General features: G+C 36.2%; 1 protein-coding gene across 1 annotated transcript; it reads right to left on the bottom strand.

The window, feature by feature from the left end:
* Positions 1 to 7,695: 7,695 nt before the first annotated feature.
* On the bottom strand, positions 7,696 to 17,698 carry elovl6 (ELOVL fatty acid elongase 6). Its single transcript, XM_016295131.1, has 3 exons — positions 17,395 to 17,698; positions 10,118 to 10,249; positions 7,696 to 7,867 (listed from the first exon to the last, which is right to left on the bottom strand). Exons 1-3 carry the CDS (start codon positions 17,475 to 17,477, stop codon positions 7,696 to 7,698), a joined length of 387 nt encoding a protein of 128 aa, XP_016150617.1. The 5' UTR covers positions 17,478 to 17,698.
* Positions 17,699 to 18,802: the final 1,104 nt, after the last annotated feature.

Raw genomic sequence — 18,802 nt, 5'->3', positions numbered from 1 at the left:
TATTGTTTCAGGACAAACGTACTGGAATCTCTAGATCTCTAGAATCTCTAGATACAGTGAAGAATTTGTTGTAGATTTGTATTTATGATTTTGTATTTATATATTTACTATTACATTTATTTATTTAGTATACACATTCAAATGCACTTACAAATGAGAAAACGAGGAGAATCAATTAGATGGTGAACACAATACATATACCCTATTACATTTCTGTTCTATAGCAGAAGTATATATGTGGAGAATGAAGTATCAGCAACATCTGACCTCTTGACTGAGGTCAACTATCTATTAGCTAGCTTTTTATTTGGAGGGAAGAACAACCCACACACTTAGCACACACTCTCTCTTTTAATATTTTTTTTTGCCATCACTGGCTCACATATCTATTGATTTTCAGAGAAGGTCCACTTATCTATATATTGTGCCCTGGTTCGATGAACACTGGAGTCCAGGCTGCACTACAAACTGGGGGAATGGAGCTTGTAATAAAGATGAAGTTGGACCTACGTCAGTTTCTCTGAAAATACTTCTCCAAAAAGCCAAGAGACTCCAAAATGAGTGCACATGTTTTCTTTAACGTCTCAGCATTTTGCCATCTTCAGTTTTCAATGGTCACAGCACACCAAGACCATTTTGGGTCATATTTGTTAGGACATTAAAAAAAAAGATCTGGTCCTATGCAGGTCTTAAAATTTGGAAAATAAAACCTGTTATGTAACACCGTGTCATTATTTATTTAACAAAAATAAAGCCAAGATGTAAAAGCCATGTGTGACAAAGTTAGGACACCCTATGATTCAGATCCACTTTTAGCAGAAATTACTTGAAGTAATCATTTTCTGTATGACTTTATCAGTCTCTTACATCTTTCTGGAGGAATTCTGGCCCCCTCTTCTTTACACCGTTGCTCCAGTTTATTGATTGTTTATTGATTATTATGCACAGCTCTCGCCACAGAATTTCAGTCAGGATGTCCAGGTCTGGACTTTGACTGGGCTATTGCAACCCCTTGATTCTTTTCTTTCCAGCCGTTCTGTTGTAGATTTGCTGGTGTGCTTGGGATCACTGTCCTGTTGCATGACCCAATATTGGCTAAGCTTTAGCTGTTGGACGGATGTCCTCACATTTGACTCTAGAATACTTTGGTATACAGAAGAGGTCATGGTCGATTCAATGACTGTGAGGTGCCCAGGTCTTGTGGCTACAAGCCCAAAATCATCAGCCCTCCACCAGCATGTGTGACTTTTGCTATGAGGTTCTGATGTGCTCTTTAGGTTTTCACCAAACATGTTTAAAAGACATTGTTCTAGAAGTTTTATGGTTTGTTCAGATGCAATTTTGCAAACCTAAACCATGCTGCCATGTTTTTTTTAGATAGAAGAGCCTTTCCTCAGGCATGCCTTCCAAACATGCCATACTTGTCCCATACTTTTCATTAGCAGTGCCTGACTGCTAATTACCCTCTTAATTCCTACAATAAGTTAACAGTAAGGGTGTTTTAACTTTGCCACGCATGGCTTTTCCATTTTGGCTTTATTTTTGTTAAATAAACAATGACACGGTGCAATATGTCATGTGTTGTTGTTCATCTGAGGTTTTATTTTCCAAATTTTAAGACCTGCCCAGGACAAAATAACCATTCAATAGGGCACAGATACAGTATACATTCAATAGGCTGTCAATACAGATTATATTATTACAATAGGGTGTTAATACAGATAATATTGACTTTTTTTGAATATTTTTTGTTCATTATTTTGAACTCAAGGGCCACTTATTTGAAAAATGGACGCTGAAGAAACTGGAATCAAAGGGACATCAATGCAATTTAAATAAACTAAATGATATAATAACGGAAGTAATTATTATCAGTGGACATGAAATGTACATGACTCATATAACCATAAGACAACTATCCCTCCTAATATTACAATTTCAGTATGTCCTGGAATGAGCTGTGCTTTCCCACTTTTTCCAACTGACAAAATGTGAATTAGGATCTGAAACAATCTGGCCACACTCCCTCTCTCAGCTGTAGGGAATTAAAATGGGGGGATCAACGGATGAGAGAGCTAATCCACCTGAGAGTGGAAGAGAAAGACGTCGAGAGAGAGAGAGGGAAAGAGGAAAAGTGTGTGAACAAAGGTGTTTGCGGTTGGCCTGCGACAACAGATCAGTGTCTCGCTTTCAGCATTCTTTTTTCCCCATCCTTTTCCCTCCCATCAGACAGGGGAGCAGTTGGTCTGTGGTGATTCCAAAAGGTGCACAGATGAGGAGACTAAATAAGGCATTAGATGCCCACTCAAAGGCTTTATTGTTGATCCTCCAGGTCAGCACAGCGCCCTTGTGGCCTGTGACCTGCCCAGAGCCGTGCTGCTTTGCTAGGCTTTGAGTAGATTTAGTGCAAGGGATAATGCATGAATTTGGGCACAGGCACATGTGCTTAAGGCTCAATTCTATCGACGAGGATGCTCGTCAGTCCCCTAATAGAGCTGTCAGACAGACGTGAGCTGGGGACTCTGAGAGAGTGCCATGTTGTGTTTGAGGTCATTTAGAGTCTATGGCTAATGCAGTATATAGCTGTAGTCTGAAAATATAAGGTTATTATCACAAATTTATTATACCAACTTAAAAAGTGTGCTTTGTAATTTTTTTTATATATTATGCATATGCAAATTTATCAGTTACTGACACATTTGGTGAAATACGATAATTGCAGTTCAGTCATGATTAATTTATAAATTAATGACAAAAGCTTTCAATATTGCGTACTGGACGTTTCATATATTTTATGTATAATCAAGTTGGCACTTGCAACTTTTAACCACTTTTTAATTTCTTAACATGTCTGCGCCCATGGGGGCGACAAGTTCTATGTAAAATAAAACTTTAAGACTATTTTCAGAAGAACTATTATTTTGTATTTACATTTCTGATGAGGGGTAAATGATTAAGTCCACATTTAAGTCAATATTCAGGTATGAATGAACCCTTATTGCATTACTGTAGCATATTTGAGGGCAAATGGAGATAAATATGTGTGCAATGGAAATATATAAACAAACATACTAAGACTAATCAACAAAAATCCATATATAATATACTGTGATTTTTTTTTTTAATTATTTGTAAAAAAAAAAAGTCCATATGCACCATTAATATATACTTACAGATTAACTTGCTGCATTTGTATCTTGCATCCACAACCATTATTTCCACCAATAAAGCACAGCAATGAAAAATACTTTAAAATACATTTGTCTCTTGTAATATCTCGTAATTAGAGCGGGTTTGCATGAGTATCACCTGTCCAGTAGGGGGCGATGTCAAACAGCATTGGTCAAGAGGTGGCGTGAGTACGCGTTTGCAGGTGTAAACAGTCCTTTGAGCATCGAGGAACGTGGAACAGGTAAGCTATGAAACACGTGCTTGTTTGGTGCTCTTATCATTTCCGCCCAGGTTTTCAATGAAGTGACTCACAATGCAGTTAAATTAAGTTCACTAGGCTTGCTTTTGATAATGATATGTACTACTTTTTGTGACTGAGATTGTTTAAAGTTGCTGTAGCTGGCAGGTTTTATTTGTTGCTTGTGCAGTTTCTTTATAATGATGATGATGATGATGATTTGTTTTTGTGTTGCGTTTGGTTGGTCCTACTTTTTATTAGTTTTGAAAGATCTAAGTCTTTTAGCACTGTAACAAGGAAGTGTGAATATGAGGTTATGAAACTTTTTTCCCATAATGCAGTGTCCTTAAAATGACCTCCCATTTCCTGTGTCATTTAACCACACATAATATTAAGGAGGATATTTTTTTTGAAATCATATTTGATCAGGCTCCTGGATGCAAAATCAAAAATGAAAAAAGAATTGAAAAGTTCTGAATGGATGTCACTTACTAAATTAAACATGATGGTTGTGTGGCAATGTAGCATACTACTTTTTATTATTATTCTTTTTTTTAAATAATTTGCTGTTTCACTTACTATTTTTAATAAGTAGTAGGCTGTATAAAGTGCACACTATTTAGTTTGTTGGCTAGTATTCCATTCTGAACCTACATAGTGTATGCCCTTTTTAAAGTATATATGAGATTAGCTAGTCATTCATTTGTATTTATATGCAAGCATTTTCAACTTTGCAGATTTAGTATTTTCTTTAATTGCAGTTGCTTTTTGATTTGAATTATGCACAAATGTCAGGAAGCAGTACAATTTGAAACCCGTACCAGTCCTGACTGACATGCTACACAGTCTGTGGAGTCTTTGACCTTTCAAAATGATAACTGATATTTTGTGAGCTAGACAGAGCATGGCACATCTGACCTAAGGCTTTCTGTGGCATTCTCCATAGGGCAGTGAGTGAGTCAAATAAACTTTATTGCCATACACGTGACTGAAATGCAAAGAAGAGAATGAAATATATGTTCTGGATGTCACAAGTGAAATATCTTAGTTGACAATGACACTAGATCTAGACTTTAGAGAACATATTATCTAGGGAAGTATTGTATATTATATAGATGAGGTTAAGTATTGCATAAGAATATGCAATATACATATATATAATGCCTGTCTAGATGGAACAGTTTTCACATATTGGTTTTCTTTCTTGTACTTAAGTAATTTTACCTTTTCACCAGGTTTTTCGTGTTTCAATAGCAATAAGTATGCATTGGATTAACAGGAAAGTAAAACTGTAAAGGGACCTGACTTCTGATCACTCACGTGGAACATATTTGAACATGCAAAATATGTACGAGCAATGATTTACGAAACCCATTTCATTCAGTTTCAGTATGTTGAAATGATTTCCAAATCTAACTACCTCTGCACTAATGCACACTGTTTCAAGCACACTTAGTTGATCAGAATACCCTTATTGTGTCTGTCACTAAGCTGTGGCTTGTATAAGGTGGATGCTTTTGATTTATTGGTCGCTATTTTTGTTTGGCATTTTGTTTTGTTCATTTAAAATGCCAAACCTTTTTGACTACAGCTCCCTGCTTTGTCTGAGACAAATTCTTTAGGCTTATAAGCTGATACGTTACTGATATACGTACGCATATGCAACATTATGTTTAATGTAGGGCTGTGCAATTAATCGCATGCGATTGTCATGCGCATCTCGTCAGTAAAGCCGGTTCCGTGATTGGTAGTAAATCTCCATTACCTGCTTTCAGAAGGAGCGACATTTACTACACTGAGTTGTAGTTCACTGACAAGCTAGGCAATATCGCATTCATAATCGCAGATGAATCGCATTCGATTATGAACGCCATATTGCCTAGCTTGTCAGTGAACCACGGCTCTGTGAACTTCTAATGTTATACATCTTTGTGTTTTTTAAGCATTTTAAGACTTAGTATTCCTGTATGTTTGCAAAGGCCCTTTAGGGAGTCGCCTGGTTGAGAACCAATGTCTAAGAATAATACAATAATAATAATGCCAAAAATAATAAATAAAATAATCAAGGTATTAACATGTACCTTTATCCAATGTATGTTGTGTTAGTGTGTCTAAAAGATGCCCCCTTAAATTTCTGTTCTGGAGTCATTAGAACTGTCACCTCTGCCCTGCTGGTAGGAATTTCATGGACATCCAGAGCATAACAGTGAAAGAATACAGGTCCATCTCAATAAATTAGAAAAGTTCATTTATTTCAGTAATTCAACTCAAGTTGTGAAACTCGTGTATTAAATAAATTCAATGCACACAGACTGAAGTAGTTTAAGTCTTTGGTTCTTTTAATTGTGATGATTTTGGCTCACATTTAACAAAACCCCACCAATTCACTACCTCAACAAATTAGAATACTTCATAAGACCAATAAAAAAAAAACATTTTTAGTGAATTGTTGGCCTTCTGGAAAGTATGTTCATTTACTGTACATGTACTCAATACTTGGTAGGGGCTCCTTTTGCTTTAATTACTGCCTCAATTCAGCGTGGCATGGAGGTGATCAGTTTGTGGCACTGCTGAGGTGGTAAGTTTTATTTGGCTAAATGTAACAAGGTCAAACAGTGTAGACATTGAAAGTTTTTAAGCTATAATTTAAGTCATTAAAGGTGTTGTAAGTAAACAACAGTTAGTGAAGCCCAGCTAATGATGTTGCGTAGGATATAGCATTGAAAAAATGCGGGATAGGAACAGCAAGATGAGCATTCTTAAAATGTGCATAAAAATGTATGCACTCTATTAAGACAGATCATTTATTTATTTAATTGTTTTGTATTAGATGAGAAAACATGCATAAACTATGATGGAAACACAGTTACTGAATAAAGTCAACAAATCCTAAAAAAAAGAATAGAAATCTTCTGTAACATTATAAAAGTCTTTAATGTGACTTTTAATGCATCCTAAGTAACAGTAGTAAAAAATATAATAAAAAAAAAAGTTTTTTTTGTTGTTGTTGACTTTTAAATTGTCCATAAATTAATATCAGAGGGCAAGTGCAGCTGGTCAAAAGTCTATATATGTTGCTATGTCTCCTGCTGTACATCAGTGAACAGGACATCATGACCCATTATGCTTGGCCTGTGCCTAGGATGGTCCTCATGTTGTCTCAGTGCTGTCTTTTTGTCTCTACAATAGGCCTGGTAGCCCACTAACTGGCAGGACATGACAAACACAATAGGCCCAGGCAGGCGGAAAATAGATCCACTATCCTAGATTTCTAGACTTGGGGTTACGCTGCAAGGTTCATGCTAACAAATTCTGTTATGCTTTCACAACCAATTATATTCATGCAGATGAACACTAGGCTTCTCAGTAGTGCTTTGTCACTGGAGCAAGCTACATCGAGGAGGCAGAACGTATTTAACTGAACTGAATTTTTTTCTGTGTTAAAGGATTACAGCTGTTTTAAATGGAGTTGAGGATTTGGGAACTCTTGTAATGTGGTTACAACTGTTTATACTTTGCCATGGTCCTATATTAACATAAACTGTTGTTTTCGGGACCCACAATGTGAGAATAGAGAATTACACAGAATTTTGCTTTATATGGATAAAGCATTCCTAAAAATGGTCTACGTATTAATTTAAAGAGATTTTTATAAAAGTAGTAGGTGTATATTTGTATCTGCATGTATATTATTAGTGTACAATATGACTAGGAGTACTCAACTTTAAGTATGCTTGCCGGGAGTAAAAAAAAACATGAAAATTAAATTTACATTTTATATATACTGTATATAACACTGTGCCTGTGCTGTAGAAATTTGATAGCAGTTTTATGTTTTCAGGTTGATGATACTCAAGTTTTGTGGTATTGAGATTTATACCTTTAAAAAAAAAAAAAGCATGTACTGGTAATAAAATTATTTTAAATTATAACCAAGAACTATTTTTGTGGCAGATTAAAAAAAAAAACTATTTTGTTTTAATGAACTAAAAATGCATCACAAAGTAAGGAAAGCAATAATTTAAATGCTACAAGTGAATATAGGCATCATACTTTTATGTGCAGTATGAAAAATGTATGTTCATTTTGAGATTTTGTAAAGACTTCATGTAGCAGTGTTATTACATTTTTGTTTTTAATGATAAACTCTAAGTGGAAAAAATTGCTAAATTAAATATTCAAAATTCAAAAAGAAAATTTTGTAAGAAAAAATATTGAGAGGTACTTAGGAACAAATATATAAAATAGCTTAAATCTTAACCTATGAAACTGAAATAAAATGGGACCTATAGACATATAATCTCACCTAGTTCAGGTGCCTTGCTGAGGACAAAAGCATAGGCCCAGAACTTGCTGACTGGTCCGTTGTAGAAACTCTGATCGCACACTGACTGCTTTAGGCCTTTGGTCATCAAGATGTTCACCATGTAGCCTCCAGTTCTGATGGCACCAAATATACTGAAGAAGGATGTGCAACAAAACAAAAGAGACACTTTAAATCAGATACAAAATGGTATATGCTTTATTGAACTGTTAGGACTACTAAGGCTAACGATGCTTTATTTTTTTATTGGGTGTGCTTATTTACTGACACTTTACATGGTGTGGCTGGGCAGTTACTTGGCACTCAGGTTCCAGTTTTAGGTTTTGTATAGTGGATGCCAAAGGCCGGATCATGTGATAAACCTGGAAGTGCGATGTAGTCTGTCTCACCACCTTTCTACAGTCACTATAGTGCTGATCTCCACACATAGAAGAGGGAGATATGTTACATTGTTAAGTTAGACGACATGTTAAGGTGCAAGCTCAATATGAAATTATTTATGCAGGCCTCTTATGTACCATATATGCAGGTCTTTATGAAGGAACGAGGAAGTGGCTTGTTTTTCTGGCTATAATGCACACCATTAATCTGCTAAAACATGAAACAATTTATAAATGCGCAGTATTCATTGCAGTGTGTTATGTGCAAAATCACTTTAAACACAAAGTGCACATCAAAGAAATGTGAAGTGTCTTTCCATTCTGATTCTCGATCTCGAACAAGCAAATCACCAAACGGCATTCTGGGTTGAGCGAGCGGCGCTGAGCGTTTTGAGCGAGCGGAGCGGAATCTTCAGAAAGGCGCTCTGCGCTCTTAAGGAAATATTACCACTCCGCTCCCCGCTCCGCTCACGCTCCGCTCCGCTCACATGCTCTGTTCACTACAGTGTATTGTAATGTGCAAAACGGCATCACTTTAAACACAAAGTGCACATCACAGAAATGTGAAGTGTCTTTTCATTCTGACTGATTTAAGTATTTTAAACTATAATCTGTTAGCAAACTGGTTTTATCTTGCACTGCCATTGCATTATGACATCTGATTTAATGTGCCGTAAAAGCTTCAGAAATGGGCCTACCTCTATGAATAATGGCCTACATGGGTTATTACTTTACATATTGTTAATTTACGTTACATTTTAATTTCCATCACTTATAGCACTGCAGTGTGTTAAGTAAGCAAATATGTTTTAGCATTAACAACAGGTGTTGTAGGCAAATGGATAGATGCATGTAACACCCATAGATACACCCTTAAACATTTGCATGCATGAACCATGGCCCATTTACCAATAGACATATTTACCTGAAGGCTGCAAGTGTTAAAGACCATAGTACTAAAGGTTTCCTCAATTCAAACTTCTCCCTTTGTTTCATTACATGCCGCCCACCGAGTATGCAGGCAGCGTAGAGTGCAGAGAAGAGGAAGGACTTCTTCCTGTAAGGAATGAGATGGCAAAAAATGAGTAAAGTCCAAAGAAACGTTCACGTCAACCTTTAGCGTGACCTTCTGCTCACAGTATATTTTCATGATGACCTGTCAATTTGATGAATTTACAATTTTATATAAGTGACTGAGGTTTAAATTTGAAGCATATTCCAAGTCAGACTACATCAGTATTTTAAAAAAATAAATTTTTAAATATCAGAACAAATGTCAGAACTATGAAACCTATATGCTGTATATAAGTGGTTATTTAGCATATCATTTTATCCAAACTATATATTCATATGCACACTAACAAGATTTGGTAACACTTTATTTTAAGGTGTCCTTGTTACAGTCAGTGTAATTATACATTTAAGTACTGAGTAATATTAATTAACTACATATACATACTATATGGTTAGGATTAGGGTTTGGCTTAGGGTTACTTGCATGTAATTATGCATATTTAATTGTTATTATAATAGTAAGTACATGTAATATGTGTAACAAGGACATCTTAAAAAAAATTGTTACCCAAGATTTTTTCAATGTTTTGTTTTCATGTCTTGATGTCTTTTATGCTCACCGAGGATGGATTTACTTGATCATAAATACAGTAAAAACAGTAATATTGTTAATTATTTTCTATATTTTATTTTAAAATATTTTAGCCACTGCTCGAGTCGTCAGTGTCACATCGTGCTGCAGAAATCATTCTATAATATGCAGATCTGCTGCTCAAGAAACATTTCTTGTTTTCAACATTAATATTAATATTTTTGTGGACACTGATATATATTTCAAGATTCTTTGATGAATAGAAAGTTCAAAAGAGCAATTTATTTTAAATCAACAGGTGTTGTAGGCAAATGGATAGATGCATGTAACACCCATAGATACACCCTTAAACATTTGCATGCATGAACCATGGCCCATTTACCAATAGACATATTTACCTGAAGGCTGCAAGTGTTAAAGACCATAGTACTAAAGGTTTCCTCAATTCAAACTTCTCCCTTTGTTTCATTACATGCCGCCCACCGAGTATGCAGGCAGCGTAGAGTGCAGAGAAGAGGAAGGACTTCTTCCTGTAAGGAATGAGATGGCAAAAAATGAGTAAAGTCCAAAGAAACGTTCACATCAACCTTTAGCGTGACCTTCTGCTCACAGTATATTTTCATGATGACCTGTCAATTTGATGAATTTACAATTTTATATAAGTGACTGAGGTTTAAATTTGAAGCATATTCCAAGTCAGACTATATCAGTATTTTTAAAAAATAATTGTATATATATATTTTAAATATCAGAACAAATGTCAGAACTATGAAACCTATATGCTGTATATAAGTGGTTATTTAGCATATAATTTTATCCAAACTATATATTCATATGCACACTAACAAGATTTGGTAACACTTTATTTTAAGGTGTCCTTGTTACAGTCAGTGTAATTATACATTTAAGTACTGAGTAATATTAATTAACTACATATACATACTATATGGTTAGGATTAGGGTTTGGCTTAGGGTTACTTGCATGTAATTATGCATATTTAATTGTTATTATAATAGTAAGTACATGTAATATGTGTAACAAGGACATCTTAAAAAAAAGTGTAACCCAAGATTTTTTTAATGTTTTGTTTTGATGTCTTGATGTCTTTTATGCTCACCGAGGATGGATTTACTTGGTCATAAATACAGTAAAAACAGTAATATTGTTAATTATTTTCTATATTTTATTTTAAAATATTTTAGCCACTGCTCGAGTCGTCAGTGTCACATCGTGCTGCAGAAATTATTCTATAATATGCAGATCTGCTGCTCAAGAAACATTTCTTGTTTTCAACATTAATATTAATATTTTGTGGACACTGATATATATTTCAAGATTCTTTGATGAATAGAAAGTTCAAAAGAGCAATTTATTTAAAAACCGCTAAATAAACGGATTTTGCAGCCTAATAGCAGTTTTAGACTAACGACGGTAGCAGAATCTGTTCTGCTTGATTCAGTGATATTTAACTGAACGCAGCACAGTGTTGGAAAAGTGCAGGATGGTAGAATTAACTGAACAAGCACAGAAAAGGGTTTCTGTCAGAGCGAAACCTCAACATGGACATGCAAACACAATCCTTTTTTTTTAAATTCCATGTTAAAGGAACAGATTTGCCATAAATGAAAAGATGCTGAGAGTTTACTCACCCTTGTGCCTTTTAATATGTAGATGAGTTTGTTTCTTCATCGAAACAGAATTGGAGAAATTTAGCATTACATCACTTGCTCACCAATGGATCCTCTGCAGTGAATGGGTGCCGTCAGAATGAGAGTCCAAACAGCTGATAAAAACATCCTCATCAAAACAAACAAACTCATCTACATCTTGGATGGCCTGAAGAGGAGTACATTTTCACATTTTTTTTTTGTACTATTAAGGCTGAATTACTACTTTTAACTGAAAATATATATAATATGTAGGCCTATATTTAAATTATTCTTTTTCTAGCTAAACAGTTTCTGGCTAACCCTACTGATTGCTGTTGAGTTTAAGATCTGAGTGCGATAACATGGCTAAGGCTAAACAAACTGATGGCTGATGTTATAATTTGTGACATGTGGAAAGGGCTTTAGCCAGAGGTATTTGTTTTTTTTCTACCACCCTCTCCAAACATCAAATGCAATCTCTTCTTCGGGGCTACTCGCATTGAAAATAGAAACAAGGTGACTGCTCTTTCAGAGGTCAAATTTTGAAATAATTGTTTTTTTGTCAAGTGCCCCTAGTTGTGGTGGGTGGCAAAGGCTTTAAGTTTTGTCAAAGACCTTTTAGACGTGTCAGTTGAAAGATACAGGAAAAGCTAATCCTATTTATAAATATAATCTCTCAAGGCCAGTGGCGTGGTGTAGTAAAGTGACTGTCTGCATTCATAAGATTGTATTAAGTAACATTTATTGCAGGGACAATGGTTTGTGGTGCCAGGAAACTCTACAGTCATGGCCAAAAGTTTTGGCAGTGACATAAATTTTTCACATTGTTTCTAGATTGTTGTGTAGAGTGATTAGATGCATTTTAAATAATTGCTAAAAGCTTCATTGGCCCAAAAAATTCAATGTTTTTTGATCCTGACACAAAATGACCAGCTAACATTAATTGACTAATCATATCAGCAGCACATGTGAAAGTGTGAATGAGTACTAGTCAGGTAAAATCACTATCATACTAAATAGATTGAACATCAGATAGCGGCGCAGATTGATTGCTATAAAAGGATGGAAGAATGCTTCCAATCATTGCGTTCTTGTTAGCAATGGTTACCTCCAAAAAAAACACGTGCAGTCATTATCGCTTTGCATCAAAATGGCCACACATACAAGGAAATTACTACGAAGAATATTGCACCTGAAAGAACCATTTACCGGATCCTCAAGAACTTCAAGGAGAGAGGTTTGACTGCAGTGAAGAAGTCTTCAGGACGTCCCAGAGTGTCCAGCAAGCGCCAGGACCATCTCCTCCTGAGGAGTCAGCTACAGAACAGGACCGTCTCCTCCTGAGGAGTCATCAACGGAATCGTGTCTCCAGCAGTGCAGAGCTTGCTCAGGAATGGCAGCAGGTTGGTGTGAGAGCATCTGCACGCACAGTGAGGCCAAGACTTTTGGACAACGGCCTGGTGTCAAGAAGGGCAGCAAAGAAGCCACTTCTCTCCAAGAAAAGCATCAAGGACAGACTGAAATTCTGCAAGAAGTACAAGGATTGGACAGCAGAAGACTGGTGCAAAGTTATTTTCTCTGATGAAGCTCCCTTCTGACTGTTTGGGACATCTGGGAAATCGATTGTTCAGAGAGGAAAAGGTGAACACTACCATGAGTCCTGTGACGTACCAACAGTGAAGCATCCTGAGACCATCCATGTGTGGGGTTGCTTTTCAACCAAGGGAGTGGGCTCTCTCATAATTCTGCCCAAAAACACTGCCATGAATAAAGAATGGTATCAAAACGTCCTGCAAGAGCGACTTCTTCCAACGATCCATGAGCAATTTGGTGACGATCCGTGCATTTTCCAGCATGATGGAGCACCATGTCAAAATAGAAAGAGTGATAAAGAAGTGGTTCGAAGATCATTACATTGAAATTTTGGATCTGTGGCCAGGCAACATAGAGAACCTGTGGTCAGTCCTCAAAAGGCGAGTGGACAAGCAGAAGCCCAAAAATTGTGATCATCCCCGAGAACTAATAAGGCAAGAATGGATCGCCATCAGTCAGGATTTGGCCCAGAAGCTAATATCCAGCATGCCAGAGCGAATTGCAGAGGTTATGAAGAACCAGGGTCAACACTGTAAATATTGACTCATTATATTTTTTTGCCAATAAAAGCCTTTAAAACTTATGAAATGCTTATCATTGTTTTTCAGTATACGTTAGAAACGTGTAAAATAATCTACAAATACTGAACCAGCAAACTTTGCAAAACACACAATTTATATCACTGCCAAAAACGTTTTGCCACGACTGTATGTGTCTCTATTATGTAAGCCTGGCAGTCTGTGCGGAAATCAGTCCACTTTTATTTATCCACAGTATTTCTGTGCCTCCTGTCTGCTTGTGTCTTTATTTTGAGAGACAGACTCTTACAATGAGAGCTCAATAAAGAAACTTTTGGGAAGTGTAGTATAATGAGGATAGAGGATAAAAATACACCCAGATTAGAGATGACCTATGGTTATCTTCACAACCTGAGGCTAAATCTCTCTGGTCAAATCAGACCAACACGAAACGTGGCACATTGCATAAGCTATGGCAGCTCTGTCTTATTGATCTTCGCTGAGAATTGTTTTGCCAATCAAAAAGACAAATATTAGCAACCCACATAAAAAAAAATATATATTATGCAAGTTTCAGTTCTGTATTCTATATAACCATTGAAACCTATTAATTGATAATAACTTTATAATAAAATTAATTCTTATTTTAACAGATAATATAAAAAAATGAAAAATGTATATTTCTAATAAATGTATGTATGTATTTATTTATTTAAAATGGCAAGAACAAATGCCAATATGGCTGTCTGTCTAGCAGGTATGATTCAGCACTGTCAAATATTAGTGAACTAATTTTAGTAAAGTCATGTTTTACATAACACGTACATGGCCTGTAAAATGCACGTACACACATTTATTGCTACATATGCTGAATATATATGAGCACCGGCACAGCCATTGAAATGCAGAAGTACCTTTTGGAGTGAGATTTTTAAAAACATATTTTCACGAGTATTGCAACAATCTATTCATATACTCAATATACTCATATATTTACACTTATTTATTAATTTAAAAGATCTGGAAACTCTATAGTCTGTGTAGAAGCACCTGTGCTTGCCTAGCATAAATAATTCAAGAATTGTTTATCAAAGCTGACATTCTGTTTGCCTGATCATCAGGAAGATGTACGAAAGGATCCTGTGGTGTTGCAGTCATTCATCACAGAGCAGAACGTGGGATTATTAAAGCAGAGACACGCGCTCGCAGTTGCTTTTTAAATGAGAACAGGGGAGGGGTTGTGAAAAATGCTTTTCAAGCAAATGTTTAGTCTCTGTTTCTATGCATTAGCCTTGAATGCAAAGGAGGCAATGTGAATTACCAGGCTGATCTATAGTCTTAAAAATGCTGAGTAATACAGCTAATTGGTATTTAACCCACTCAGCTGAATGACCATTGGCAAAGACTTTGGTTGTTGGATATCTAAGATTTTAACGCACTGATCTTTATGGAGCTACTACAACATGCTATAGAAATATACAGGATGTTAAATTACATTACAAAATGAGAGTATGCATTTAGTAGATTGGGTAATTACATATTCGGTTACACTGGTAGGAAGTGCATATAAAGACAAAAGCATTAAACTCATTTAGAAAACAAAGAACAGTTGTAGCTACGAGATGAATAAAATTGAAAAAAAAAATGATAACAGAGAGGGCCATTATCTTAGTCTTACTCATAAAGTTATGTGACTACAAGTATTAAGAAACCACAGAACTTGTGATGGTTGTAAGTTCATTAAATACCTAGAGGGAAGTGTGGTTACAAGCCTGTGATGAATTGTCAGGTGTCTGTCTATAAATGTGTCTCCGGTATTTATTTATTTTGTCTTACAGTGATAGTTTACTCAAAAATTGAAAATTTGTCATCATTTACTACTTTCATATTGGTATGATTTTATTCCCAAAAGGAGGGGTCAGGCAGAATGACAGTTATTCATTATCGCTGCATATTTTTTCCCCCATTTAATGAAAGTGAATGGTGACTGAGTTTGTCAGTCTGCCTGAAATCATTTTTGGTGTTCCATGGAAGGTAATAAGTGTTGGAAAGTGTATGAAAAATGATTTGAGTGTAAATAATGACTAATAAAGAATTGAAGTGTTTGGGTTAACTATGCCTTTAAATCTGCATTTCTGCATCTGCATTAAATCTGCATTTTTGGTGGATGAGGAGATAACCCCTGACAATGTAAAGCGCTTTGAGTGCCCAGAATATATATAAATGTTATGAATTATTATTATTATTATTATTATAATTTCAGTGTTTTAGTTAAACACACAAGCACACTCTTAAGTGATCAAAAACAGGCTGAAATAGCCTAATCAACAAAACAGAATTATTAAACCTCAAACATACGGTACGTTCAAGACAGTAGATGTTTCTCCTCACAGGAGGACACAAGATGATAGATGTGATGCAAGCAACCCCGAAAAGTCAGCCAATGACGCGGAAACGTGATTGGTCAAATGTGTGTCAGCAGACATCAACAACCGCATCCCATTGGTTAGCTGCTATGAACTCTACACCAGCCTTACTTCTCCGGCTCCAAACGCGCTACATAATTACAAAAGCGTGAAATTGATCCATAGCGAGTAATCGTGTTGACGTTACCGTGTCAGATACTTTAAACAAGCGCTACAGTTTCCAAGCAGGGAAACGTGGCAAATGCACAAAAGCAGCGATGATTTCTGCCAATAACTACAGAATAATGCACATGCACCTAGCTATGTATTGATAGATTTTATAAAGACTTCATATACACAGTCTTCCTATACAGCGAATGTAATAACGCTTTGCTTGCATGTCTCCATATGATTCCACATGATTACCTGTATTATGGCGTTCACATTTTTGCTAGAGATTGTGGGCTAGGCTAGGATTTGAGCTAGTGATGGGGAAGTCCGACTCATTTCCGCGAATCGGTTCTTTTGAACAATTCGTTTACAAAACGGTTCAAAACAAATCTTTTACGTCATGGCGTGATTGTCACCACGTAGTGCCTGACAAACCGGCCTACCCTACTTTTAACGTTTCAATAAAAACGTAGGCTATCCGTGTTTATTTAGGCCTATTCCTGTATTACGTTTTTAATTATGTTTTATTAATAAGAGCCTTTATGTTAGATGTGTGTGTGTAGCCTAACTGTCACAAAATCAAGTAGGCTTAACACATGTTGATAATGTAACATTTCTGCTTGTTGTACCTTGTCGTCCTATTAGTCAAACAATTCACCCGAGTCAGTTCATATCTCATAACGAATCAGACATGTTCGGAGGAGAATGAATCGGTTAGTTGTAGACTCCAGAACCTCCAATTCAGTCCGATTCGTGAGCAAAGCTTTTTAAACCAGTTTTGTGAATCGGTTCAAATGATTTATTGGAAAGATCCGACTCTAAAAGAACGAATCTTTCCCGAATCGGACATCGCTACTTTGGGCAGGCGCTATTTAAGGCTGGATACACCGCTTTGAAACACACATTCAGTTTTGTTTACGAAAAAAATCGTGTTTTTCAAATAAAGATATGAAGCCGTGCGGCTTCGTGGAGGATGAGAGTTCCAAATGTCACGAGGGACATAAGCAGAGCATCACACTGAATAGGCTTCGAATCTGATTAAGTTAAGAGTGCAGCGATCTTCAAATATTATAGATCATTGGTGTTATTAAATAGAACGCAATGTCGAAACAATATTGTTGAGTCTCGAGGGGGGGGGTGTGCATCGTGGTCTGGATGGTACCTGCCAGTGACTTTCAAGAGTCCCCCGACGGTTTTTAAGCGTTCGGCTTAATGCATGGTTCAGATGTTTAATATGCTAGTCAGTCAGTGCAAACACGCTATCTGATGAACGGCTTTGTCGGCATAGCTGTGATTATTATGGTCCGGCTTGTTTATCATGCATCAGAGCTACTGTACCAGTTCTCCTGCATCCATCGAATGGCTTCATCTTCATTGAATTGCCTCTCGAATTCGTATTCTTGCAAAGCCAGCACCGACATGGTCTCTCGTCCTTTAAACGCTAACTGTTAGAACGTTAGGCTTTCTTTGGCGACTAAATAAGCTCAGTTTGACGGATATCCTAGCTATGTCTCGCAGGCTCAGCTCCAGCCTTGCCCTCGCATCGCTCTTGCCACCCCCAGCACACCGTTGAGTTGTTCTCGAATGTCAGCCTATTTGACTCTCAGCCCGTGCCAGCGGCATACGCCCTCCTCTCTTCTGAGGAAGAGGAAGAGGAGCGCAGCGCGCGGTCCTAATGCCGCAGATCTGATGCATCCTGAGCTGTCGTCATCCCAGACTGCGGTGACCTTTGGCATACATTCATAAACGATGCGTTTTTCAGCGTTTTCGCTCGATGTTCAGACTGGGCACTCTTTATTGCTGAAAATAAATCAGCAGACTAACAACTGAACCAAACTAATCCATCATCTGCAGGGGTTTCTAACAGACTCCCAGGCAGTTCTTATATGTTCTCTAACATTTCATTTGACTTAACAAAATGTATTAGCCTACCTTCTATTATGTTTGACTAATGTAGCATCATTAAAATATTTAATATGTGTGACCCGGAACCACAAAACCAGTCATAAGGGTAAATGTTTTGAAATTGAGATTTATACATCATCTAAAAGCTGAATAGCCTAAATAAGCTTTCCATTGATGTATGGTTTGTTAGGATAGGACAATATTTGGCCGAGATATTTGAAAATCTGGAATCTGAGGGTGCTAAATTGCCTTTAAAGTTGTCCAAATGAAGTTCTTAGCAATGCATATCACTAATCAAAAATTAAGTTTTTATATTTTTACGGTAGGAAATTTACAAAATATCTATATGGAACATAATCTTTACTTAATATCCTAATGATTTTTGGCGTAAAAGTAAAATCGATAATTTGGACCCATACATTGTATTTTTGGCTATTGCTACAAATATACTCGTGTGACTTATGATGACTGGTTTTGTGGTCCAGGGTCACATATATAAGTAATATATAATATATAAATAAAAATATATATTTAGGTATTTATTTATATTTTTAAAGAAAACCTGCAAGTTAAACAAATAGTATAAAAATATAAAAAATATGATCCTTTGATGAACAAAGTTCAAAAGAACAGCATTTATTTGAAACAGAATCTAACATGATAAATGTCTTTACGGTCACTTTTATCTATTTAATTTGAATTCCTTGCTGAATAAAATAATTAATTTCTTTAAAAAAATAATACTGACCCCAAACTTTTTTTTTCAGGGTGATTTCTAAAAATCAGCGATTTCCAACACCACCCCCCCCCCCCCCCCACCGACTCTTCTACCTAACAACAT

Source organism: Sinocyclocheilus grahami, unplaced genomic scaffold (assembly GCF_001515645.1).
Source record: "Sinocyclocheilus grahami isolate Dianchi unplaced genomic scaffold, SAMN03320097.WGS_v1.1 scaffold330.1, whole genome shotgun sequence".
NCBI lineage: Eukaryota > Metazoa > Chordata > Actinopteri > Cypriniformes > Cyprinidae > Sinocyclocheilus > Sinocyclocheilus grahami.
Note: the sequence above shows the minus strand (reverse complement) of the source record. Positions and strands in the feature narration are given on the sequence as shown.

Bases quoted from the DNA above. Each gene is read 5' to 3' on its own strand.
- elovl6 (XM_016295131.1), bottom strand. From the start codon at position 17,477: ATGTCGGTGCTGGCTTTGCAAGAATACGAATTCGAGAGGCAATTCAAT. The intron at 10,250-17,394 runs GTACAGTAGCTC...CATTCCTTACAG, and splicing joins CGATGGATGCAGGAGAACTG to GAAGAAGTCCTTCCTCTTCT. The intron at 7,868-10,117 runs GTAAATATGTCT...ATCCTTCTTCAG, and splicing joins TTAACACTTGCAGCCTTCAG to TATATTTGGTGCCATCAGAA.